General features: G+C 42.4%; 1 protein-coding gene across 1 annotated transcript; it reads left to right on the top strand.

The window, feature by feature from the left end:
• Positions 1–211: 211 nt before the first annotated feature.
• PYGO1 (pygopus family PHD finger 1) lies at positions 212–7,513 on the top strand (the record flags this gene model as incomplete). The annotated part of the gene is made up of 3 exons (XM_079541173.1): positions 212–260; positions 4,575–4,660; positions 6,392–7,513. The coding sequence occupies 3 exons, from the start codon at positions 212–214 to the stop codon at positions 7,511–7,513; spliced, it is 1,257 nt and encodes a 418-aa protein (XP_079397299.1).
• Between the last annotated feature and the right edge of the window lie 3,901 nt (positions 7,514–11,414).

Raw genomic sequence — 11,414 nt, 5'->3', positions numbered from 1 at the left:
CGGGCCGTCGCGCGGCCCTCCCGCTCCCAAAGTTTGCAAAGTCTGGCGGCTCGCGCCGCTGGGGCGGCGGCGGCGGTGGGCACGGCTGCGGCGGGCGGGGGCGGCGGCGGAGGAGGCGGGGGCGGAGGGGGCGGGGTGCGGGCCGGCGGCGGCAGCAGCATCAAAGAGCCCCGATTCCTGTCGCCCTGGGAGCCATGCGCCGCTGTCTGTAATGTCAGCGGAACAGGAGAAGGACCCCATCGCGCTGAAGAGATCCCGAGGTACTGCGGGGGGTGGGAGGGGGGGTCGCAGGCCGGGCCGGGGACGGCCGGCGGGGCCTAACTCCCGCCGGGGGAGCCCTGAGGGAGCCCGCGGGGATGCCGGCCCCGAGCCGCCGCGCGCCGGGCCCCGAGCCGCCGGCCCTCCGGCCCGGGTCGCTCCCCGCGGCGGAGCGGGGCCGCGCTAAGTTTGCTCGGTGCGGCCCGGCCCGGCCCCGCGGGTTCCCGCAGCCTCCGGGCCTGGAAACGCCGAAGTCGGGGTGGCGGTGCGCTGCCGGGCGCCGCGCTGCGCGCTGATCGCTGTTGTGTTTTGCTGCCTGTGCCGCCCATTAGTATGCGGCGTGCGTAGCCTTGGTGCAAGGGAATACGTCGGCGGTGCCACATGTCCGAGTTGGGGGTCGATGCGGAGCCTCTAAATCGCACGGAGCGCTTCTCTGCCCCGCGTTTGATTTCGCTCGGGGTTTTGTTTCCTCTCGCTGGGAGTTGAAACGTTTCTCCGCGGTTTTTGTCTTTCATCAGCAGTCCCGGTGCGTGGCTCTGAGGTCTGAACGGGCACTGCTTTGAAATGTGCGCTGTCTGCTCTGCCTCGGGCTGCGCATAGGGTCACCAGCCATCGGTTTGCGGGGTGGTTACTGTGTCCACGCTGTTCTTAAAAGCAGAAATGCGTTTCTGACCGAAATAATAAGTAGGGTGTTGGAGTTGGGTGGAAATTATGTCTTAATGATAAGAGCCGAAGTTTTTTGCTTCTCTTTCCCTCTGCTCCTACTGCGCTCCTGGGATCCCATTGTTCTTAATGTTTTGAGCTGCTTGTGGGTGCCTGAGTGGCAAAAGATGGGGATCCTGTTATCCGAATTGTCATTGATTTACAGTTCACTTCTCTAAAACAGCTGGATCACAACCTTGAGAGTGAGAGAACGGAAACGTGCGTCTGCCTTACAAAGGGGACTGGGATTCATTAGGCTCTGCTCTGAGCTCTGATTCTGCACATACGTAGGCATGCAGTTTCACACGCTGGAGGTACCCACCGAGTTCTGTATGATTATTGCTTCACCTCAGGCCTTGTGGGATCAGGCCCACAGTGCAGGCTCACTGGGTCTGGTTGAAGACTGGCTCTCCAGTTTTCTGTCCGTAATAAAAAGTATGTTTGGCCATTTCTAACTGCTGGGAGATGTTGTTAGAGCACTGTGAAAAAGACTGTGGCTCCCGTGCTGTAAAATCCCAGACAGAGGTTTGTCAGTGAATGGGAAAGCGCTCTGTGGAGTATTTGCAGTGCGTTAAGTACAGCATAAATTATGCACAAAATCATAATATCTGACTGTGTAGACAACTGAAAGTTTCAGTTCTCTGCGCTTGTTTGGAGGTGTCTGTGTGTGAAGTCAGAGAGGATGTGGGATTCGCTCCCTCTGTGCTGTCAAAGTGTAAATGGCCAAAATGCAATTCAGTCGTAATACGTAATAGGGGAATAGATATCAGATATGCCTTTATATCTCTAAGTCCATCTAAGTATATGATGTTCCAGTCAAACAGATTGCTTTTTTTTTTCCCTGCAAAATTAGTCACAGATGAAGTGTTTTTTTTTTTTTTTTTTTTAGACCCTTTGTGCAAATATCACAACATTCCAAAATGCTCAGTACGCAACTTAAAGACAAGTCTGTGTGGCAGGTACCAGGAGTGACTTTCCCAAAAGTTTATTTTGGCTGCATGAAAATAACACTCATTCACTCTTCTTCTGGAGGTATGCTCAGACTAACATTCAGCTTCCTTTCATGTATAAATTAAATCATTATAAAATCCACAGGGAAAACATCAATTCATAGGGCTAAATTAAATCACTGGCCTCACACAGTGAGAACTGCAAATACAAAAGCTTTGTATGTTCCAGATGTAGGACTCAGTTCTGCAAGCCCTTGCAGATGACTGATTTTCCCCATGTGAGTAATCCATGCAGTAATTGGTGGCTCTTATTATAGAATCCAGAGATTTACATGGCTAACATTTTTGAAGAATGAGATCTGAGAGGGGAAGCTTGTACATAATTTTACAAAGTTGTAACTTCTCTGATGTAAGTCGGCACTTTCCTGTGGTTCACAGTATTCCGTTTGTAGATGTAGTAATTTCTGTGCTGCTAGTTGTTGAATGAAAAGAAAGCAGAATATTTGTAATGTGTTGCCATCAGCAAACACTGTTTGTGTATTAAGAATATAGGACCATATGGAGAAACGTATTTTTGCAGTTGTGAGCCAGGGTGCTCGCAGTACAGTTTCTCATAAAAGAGTTCTGGAGGAAAAGAAGCTGATGGGAAGTGCAGGGACAGCTTTGAGCAAATACCTTGTTGAGAAGGTGATGTATAGGGTTGGTGTTTAAGGGGTGTTTGCCACCTTTATGTAAAACTATATAGGGATCATTCTGCATCTACAAGTAATGTAGCTGTGTGCTGTGCTAAGTGCATGCAGTGTTGTGTATTCTAAATCAAGGCTTAATGGTGTTTTTTTTCCCCTTCAGCTTAATCCCATGCTGCTCTGATGGTAGGTTGTACCGGGATACACTGTGCTCAAGCATTAGTTTATTTTGGGAGCTGGATCATGACTTCATACTGTAGTCTCTGAAATTCAGACTCAAAATTTGCCAGTAATGATAGGTGTTGATTTGAGAGGTCCAATTACATATATCTTATGAGTAATGAAATGTTTTGGGAATTACATATACATAAAACAGAGATGAAATCTCTACAGCGACAGGCAAAGCCAAAAGGAACTTATTAAAGCTTAAGTCAAATGGGATTTTTATTTGAAGTAGAACTGGTAATTTCCCTGAAACCTGTTAAGGCAAAAAAGTGTGCGTTGAGGGGAGGGAGCAAAGGCTGAGTGTAAGGGAAAAAAACGGAATTGCTGGGAGTGAGAGCTCCTTGTGGTGCATGGCTGTTGGCCTCCTTTGATCAGGAGTATTTGAAGTAACTGTTGCATGTTTTAGATTGCATATAGTAGTTCTAATTCTTTATGACGTGGGAGATTTCGTTGTGCTCCTAAACAGTCCTAAAGCTGGTTTAGCTGTCTTCTGGGAGTACTGGTGTAATGTAGAGCTGGTGTGATGTCACACACAATGCTGCTCTGCATGATACTGCTGATAATTCTGTTATTTTCAGGTTGTCTTCAGTGATACAGCTGAACACATGGGTTTCTCTTTGTGCTTACATTTGGATGAAGTTTGACTTGTATTCAGAATTTAAGTTTTGAATAAATAACAGTAATTTTTTCAGCCTATGTTGCCCTCTCCTTATGGTTTCATACTGTTATTATTCTTCTAAAATAAACAAATGATTACCTTAGTGGGCCTGGGAAAAAAATTAACATATAGTTTCTTAATGTACTGATGTTAAAATCTTAGGCTGGAGTGTTGTCATGTAACCTGGAAGTGAATTCCGTGCTTTGACTCACGGTTGCTTTTGCATTCCCAAATGGAGGTAAATTTTTTCAAATCCTGAAGACAAAACTAATGGGATAGTAAGGAATGTGCTAGAACCTAAGCTCTAAATTGAGTTTTTAAAAACAAAAACCATAATTTGTACAACTTTGAGAGCTTGTTGCATTCATAAGGTTGGGGCAAGTGCTGAATGAAGTGCAGATATGTTTGTATAGATCAGTAAAATGAACAGTCTTTACTTAGTATGTATTTATTTTGCCAGAGCAGCTGTGCTCTATTACATAATGAGATTTCAATGGAGTAAAGTCAGACTCGCCTACAGCCTCTCTCATTTTTGGCAGGTGTCGTTATATTTAATCAAGTCTTGCATTCAGAGAAAATTAGATCTGATGAAATGGAGATCTGACCAAACAATATAGCAGGTTTCCAATGGATATTCATAGATGTGCTACTCTTTTTTTTTTTTCTCCTTCATGGCATATTGTAATGAGCTGTTGTGTGTCATACGGTGAGTTGGTAAATGCCACGTCTGTCTAAGTTAAATAGGGGGTGAATCTTAGGCATGGTTTTAAGCAGTTGTTCTAAAAGTTTTATGCATTATGCAAGCAAGAAGTACTTCAATTGAAGTAGAGATGTTAAAACCTAGGGAGTGTTAGGCATGAAATGAAAGCTTGATTCAAACTGTAGTGAGCATGAATCGGGCATTGGATGGTAATAGAGCTGGATAGCTGAATGTGATGTATGGGAACTTTTACCTCTGTGTATTCGCTTCTTGAGGATTTGCGTTAGTTCTGATGCCGTGCATTGTAAGTTCAATATGTGTGACAAACAGGGACATACTTAAAATACAGTCTGAAAGTAAGCTAATGCAGAATTGCACTGCTTGAAATTTTGTAGGTGGTGACGGTGGATTGGATGGGTTAGGAGGACCAGGAGTACAGCTCGGAAGCCCTGATAAGAAAAAGCGCAAAGCAAACACACAGGTAAATTCCCTTTGATTCTTAATAAGTAGTATACTCAGATGTTGTTTGCTGAAATTACTGTCTTACCCTATTCAGAATACTGCTCTATTCTCACAAACTGATTTTACATTAAAAATATTGTAGTTGTATTGTGAAGCTGGAATTTTAACTCTCTTCATTAAACTTTATCATGCTAGTTATCCTCACTAAAACTATTCTAGGTCTTTGTAGGTTGCCAAAACCCTATAAGGGGAGAAGTACGTAAGACTGCAAGACTTGCATTTTACCATATGGATTTGATTCTGAGATGGCCTTTTTTTTTTTTTTTTTTTTTTTTTTAGTGACTGTGTAGCCATTGGTAGCAATCTGTACAACATGAGTAATTGCAGTGAGACTGCTTTTTGTAGATTTGTGGGCTAGTGGATCAGTGCAGTTTGTTAATGCTTTGACCAAACTCCTGGAGTGTTCCCTAAGTGGTTTTTCAAGCAAAAACTGTGAGGCAGGTTCAGCTCCTTTCCAGTGAATCCTTGCAAACTGGCATTTCTGTACGTTTTCTGTTTCTGAAAAAGGAAACCAGAATACAAAACATCTAAAGTAATTGGATATCTGTAGAGCTGAACGTTCCTTTGTGTATTTACTCACTACGGAGTGAGAGTATCTGTTAATTTTTTACTGCCCGGAGGGAGTAAATGTATTTACGTAGGTCAGATGATCACTTTCTTTTAGGCTTATCCAGTATTAATTGATTCCAATCCATGGGGATTTGTCTTCTCATTTTTTGTTTCCTTTCAAAGTAGTCGTGTTGAAACCTGCTCTAAGAAATAACCAGTTAATTGCAGAGCTTCACATCTCTCTACTGGAGGAGCTTGTTGCTCAGAAGTGGTGATAATGTAGAGGGCAGGTGAATTAGTTTCCTCTCTTTTCTTACCATGTTTGGAATGTGCAGGACAGGACAGCGGAAATTTGTGGAAAAAAGATGTTCAGCCTTAGTTTATTAATATGAAGCCATCCTTTCTGTGAGGAGTTCAAGTGAAGGTGCAGTAGCTTGATGTTCCCCACAGGCTACTCTACAATGTGGTTCATTTGTATGGCCACTCTGAGGACATTCTGGGCTCCACTGAAGACTTGATTACGCTTTCTAACCAGAGATCCTTGTATTTTAATCCTATTGGCAATACTTAACAGATTGCCCACTGAATGTTCTTAAGGGACGCCTGTTTGGTACACAGAATATGGAAAATTCCTGTGCACAGACTCCTGTGTTACCCATACTTTTCTTCAGGCTTCTAGTAACATTACTTTTTTAGGTTTATATATTCTCATGGAAGCGGGGTGCCTTGAGAGATGTATTTCCAGTAAACTGGACTCCAAATGACAGTAAGGAAATACTCCAGATCTGCTCTTCAGCATTTCAGAAATGTTATGTGTGTGTTTAAAGGACACATAGCTTTTTGTGTTGCTGCATTTCTTAAGTAAAAAATGGAGGGAGAAAAAAGCTCTAAGTGTCTTCAGAAGCATGGTTGTGCAACTGAGATGGCTATAAATCACTGCTACCTGGAGCTCAAACTCCTCTCTTCCCTTCACTGAAGGTAGCTTGGTGGGTTTTGGTGAGAGAGCTTTACACAACTGAACTGTGACTTTATTTATTTATTCATTTTAGTAGTAGTGCTGCTAATCCAGGACCTTGTGGCTAGTCTTTCTTGTAGAGACATGGTAAAACTAATAAAAATGTTGTATTTAAAATGTTTTTAGGGATCTTCATTTCCTCCTCCATCTGAATATGCTCCACCGCCGAATCCAAGCTCTGACCACCTTGTAGCTGCAAATCCATTTGATGACAACTATAATACTGTGTCTTATAAACCACTTCCTTCAGGAAATCCTTATTTTGGTAACCCTGGTTATCCTGGCTTTGGAGGCTATAACACTTTCAGAATGCCACCTCACATGCTGCACAGAGTGTCCGCGCCATATGGTGGTTCCTATTCCCTCAGAAACCAGCCACACCCTCTTCCTCAAAACCCTGTAGGAATGGGTTTTAGTCGACCCCACTCTTTCAGCTTTGGTCCACATGATAGCCCAGGTTTTGCAAATCAGCCACCTTATAGTGGCAGTCAGATAAATCAGAGTGTCAGTATGCCCGGTCAGCATTTCAGACCAAATCCTGGTGAGAACTTTGGCCATTCTGGACAGATACCTCATCCTGATGTGCCACCTAACTTTGGTCCTGGAAACAATTCAAATTTCCCAAATTCTCAGCTAGAGTCAAGCCACTCTTTTGTTCCCCCACCAAGCACTTACAACCAGACAAAATCATCAGCACAAAAGCAAGACTTTAGTCTAGGTGCAAGCAAAGCATCCGGCCAGAACACTACTGCTCTTCAACATCATCACAGGACAGAGGACATTGTGAGTCAAGGTAACAGTGACCTAAAAAATGTTACTCGAAACAACGTGGTAAATCAGGATGGTGGCCATTCTAATAGTGCTGATAACACTAATGCTGGCCATTCAAATGGGACTCAGAGTAAGTCCCGCCAGCCTCGAGGTACCACTGAAGGATGCAACTCTGAAAAGAGCAGCAAAACACCCCTTCATCCCAGTCGGCACGGTCACTCGTCCTCTGAACCCGTCTATCCGTGTGGAATTTGTACGCATGAAGTTAATGATGACCAGGATGCGATCCTGTGTGAAGCCTCTTGTCAAAAATGGTTTCATCGAATCTGTACTGGCATGACTGAGTCAGCTTATGGCCTTCTTACAGCAGAAGCATCAGCAGTGTGGGGTTGTGATACGTGTATGGCTGATAAAGATGTCCAGCTAATGCGTACAAGAGAGACTGCAGGGCCGCCTGCGCTGAATACGGATGGCTAACAATGTCAATTGGTGGTGCTACTTACTATGAAGATTTGGTTGTGAATACTTTCTGTTCTGAAGACAATCGATTTGTTTGATTGCTGTCATGTTATTTTCCACTATCTGTTTTCATTCATGAAGTTCCATCTCAACTTTTGTACTCTTAACTTTGTGTGTGCAAATATTTTACAGGGTGGAATTCTTTTTTTTGTTTCTGACAACCAATTAGAAATAGGCTGTGCATTGACAGTTTTATTGAAGGCAAAAATAGGCCTTTATGAATAGTCCCTGATTTGCTAGTATTGATGTGTTAACTAGCACTAGCTTTTACTATTCAGTTTTAATGGTACTGTACTTGCAAGTACTCAATGCTTTTTTTTTTTTTTTCTTCTATTGTTGAATGTCCATTACTGACATTCTTGACATCTTTTCCTTGAATATCATGGAGATGACGTGGAGGAAGTGTGCAGTACTAATAGTTTGTATTTTTTTAGAATAAATAAGAGGATTTTGTATGTGCTTTTTCTCATTTTTGAACTAAAGCATTAACGCAATTCTAAAATCAGTGCTTTCACTCTTGGTAACACAGTGAAACCCACTAAATCTTATACCTTGGTATTTCCTTGAAAAGGCAATGATCCTTTGATTTCTCAGCGAGCACTTACTTGCTGAGGACTCTTACTAGGTCATGCAGTATAGGAAATGGTTACAAAATATGATTACATTGAAAGAAGCTAGGACAGATCAAGTTGATGAAGTCTAGTGCTTTAAATCTAGAGAATACCAAAACTAAGGTTACATGTGTAGCCTTTCTTCATTCATCTTAAGCATGTATGTTAGGATACAGCCCCTGTTCGGTCCCATACCTCTTGCTCATCCTCCATTGGTGGCTCTGTCTTCCACCCTCAACTGTGAACGCATTTAAGCAGGGAAGGTTCTGCCCATCTCTTAGAGCTGTCAGCTGGAGCCTGCTCGTTCACCCTGAGCTTACACTGTCTGCTTGGCAAGAACGGTGTGAGGCAACAGAATGTGTATAGCACAAACTCTGAACTGCGAGATAATTTGACCAGCAAAGTAGTAACACTGAATTCCCACCACTGCCTCAGCCAGTCTTGTAGTTGGAGGGAGAAGGAAATGTGAAGACAAAGAAAGCTCTCAGATCTGGGAGTTTAGCTCATACCAGGAGCCAGCAAGCAGAAATTGAGCAAACTTGAGATCTTACAGACAAGTATGAAAGGCACTACAACTTTAGTGTACAACTCTAAGAATTATCCTTTATTATAGACAGTTTGACCTTATTCTTATCTCAAGCATACACCTCCCCCCCATTCTCCCCTTTTTTTTTTTTTTTGTGGGGGAGCATCTAGCCTTGATCGCTTTGGCCTTAGTTGCATATGCAATTGAAAATCAGTGTTTCTGTAGAGAAAAGTGTTGTTTTAACTTCATGAAAGATGGTACTGTAGTAATAGGTGGCTTGTAGTGCTCACCATAGTTCTGGAAACGTGATTACCGATTGCTAAAAAAACTAAATGGTATGTCAAACATTGCAGGTACTGGTCAGGTTTCTTAGTGTGATAGAAGGTGTTCAGATCTGTGGTGATGAGTGATACAGAGGCCTATATTGAATACAGACATATATATTTAAAGGCTATTTTTATGGTAAGCTTTGTTAATGAGTGAAAAGTAAGGCTTATCTGCTAGTTCACCATTGTGTTTGATTTTAAATGAGCTCTAATGTTATACTGTCCTGAGAGATACTCTGCAGATGTAGATAACTGTCTTTCTTTTATTTTAATACTGAAGAGTTTTATATACCCTTTCATTGGAGAAGTATAGTATTGCCCTTCCCTTTTATAGCACCTCTCATCAGGAAAAAGGAGATAATATCTCAAGTGTAAATTACATAGTCCTTATCTTAAGGACTTCCTTTATCGAGATGTAAAGAAAGCATAAGGCAGATCCAGGGCTTCTGTTTTCAGTGCTACTTGCTTTATTTCTGACAGAGACTGAGCTTAGTCTTGTTTTCTTAGGGGTGTGATATTTAAAAAAATGAACTGCAGACGAACACAAAAACACAAATAGCTGAACAGACAAACCTTGTTGATTTGTTCCTCTGGGAAACAGTTCCATTTCTATAGGAATTTACATTGTGAAGTTTGTAGTTGAGACTTAGAGCAACGTAAATGAAATAAAAATTTTGCTTAGTGACAGAAAGTTAAACAGCAGCTCCTTTGCTTATATTGTTATCTAAGCTGGTAGTTCGCAATAACATTTCCACACCCCATTTCAGTTAATGTTTCAGTGTTTTGGAGCAGATGCTATTTAAAATAGCTGTGTATTTCTTGAAATCTCTCAATCCTATTTCAAGTTAGGTGTTTTCTATGTTAGTTACCAAGATATTAGAATTTAAATAGTGTTCTTTTGAACTTCTTCTGGAATATAACGTTGAAAGGCCTTAAATCACATATTTGTGAAACTTAGTCTAAAAAATGTCACTTATTTTCTAAACTGGGTACCATGTTGGGTTTGTATCCCACTGAATTTACTGTGCGTATTAACCTGCAAATTCAAAGCATTAGCAAATGCCAGTTTAAAAACATTAAATAACAAGCAACAAAATCAAACTTGCTGTCATCCTGATCACAGAGGTAGGACAGATTAGGATCTCAAGAACTCATCTGGCCTATATGTTTATCCTACTGGTATGCTCCTGGCATCCCTGGACTTTTTGCCTAGAGATAGGATTATACTTTGTTTTTCTCTGCATGTATTGACTAGTAGTAGTTCAAGTATGCACAGGAAAAACAGCACTTGTGTTTTGTTAGTAAGTACTAGAAAAATGTCAGCTGGTTAGAATTAGAAATTAGTTATAGGAGGGTGGGTGGGAGGGAGGGCTGGTTAGAATAGGTGAAGTTTTTTGTAATACTCTACATGAAACAGTTTGTATTGAACTATCATGTGATTCCTTCGTTATTAGTGATTTAGACTGTATTGTTGTTGCATACCAAAATATTGCAAAGATTTTGTAGATCTTTATGTTTTTGTGGGAAATGCCTGTGTCCTTTTTAAGTAGAATCATAGAATCATCACAGAATGGCTTAGGTTGGAGAGGTCTTTAAAGATCATTTAGTTCCAACCCTGCCATGGGCAGGGTTGTCCTCACCAGATCAGGCTGCCCTGGGCCCCATCCAACCTGGCCTTGAATGTACCTAGAGATGGAACATTCCCAACCTCTTTGGGCAGCCTATTCCAGAACCTCACCATTCTGAGGAAAGAATTTCTTCCTAACATCTAACCTACACCTTCTCTCTTTTAGTTCAAAGCCATTCCCCCTTGTCCTATCACTATCAGACCATGTAAAAAGTCGCACCCCTTCCTGCTTGTAAATTCCCATGAAATACTGGAAGGCCCCAGTGAGATCTATCCAGAGCTTTCCTTCAAGCTAAACGAACCCAATTCTCTCAGCCTTTTTGCATGGGAGAGGCCTGATCATCTTCATGGCCTGCCTGTGGACCCACTTCAGCAGCTCCACATCCCTCCTGCACTGGGGACCCCAGGCCTGGGTGCTGTAATGCAGATGCAGCCTCATGAGGGCAAAGCCGTGGGGAACTATCCCCTTCTTCCCCCAGTTGGCCACCCCTCTTTTGACACAGCCCAGGATACCGTTGGCTTTCTGGGCTGCAAGGGCACGCTGCTGGCTAGCTCCTTGTCACACTCAGAAATGCAGCTCGTACTGCTGAAAATGTTTTTTCTTTCCCTAGGCTGAAATAAATAGGTGTGAATTGGATTGATACTTAGTTTTGGCCAGAGACCAGTTTTAAATGAGAAAATGCACAATTTGCTTTTTGAAATGCTTTATTGGTGTCAGGGTCGGTGACAGTGCTGCGTATAGGCTGGAGAGTAGGTAACAAGTCCTGCT

Source organism: Tetrao urogallus (assembly GCF_951394365.1).
Source record: "Tetrao urogallus genome assembly, chromosome: 11".
In the NCBI taxonomy this organism is placed as follows: Eukaryota; Metazoa; Chordata; class Aves; order Galliformes; family Phasianidae; genus Tetrao; species Tetrao urogallus.
Note: the sequence above shows the minus strand (reverse complement) of the source record. Positions and strands in the feature narration are given on the sequence as shown.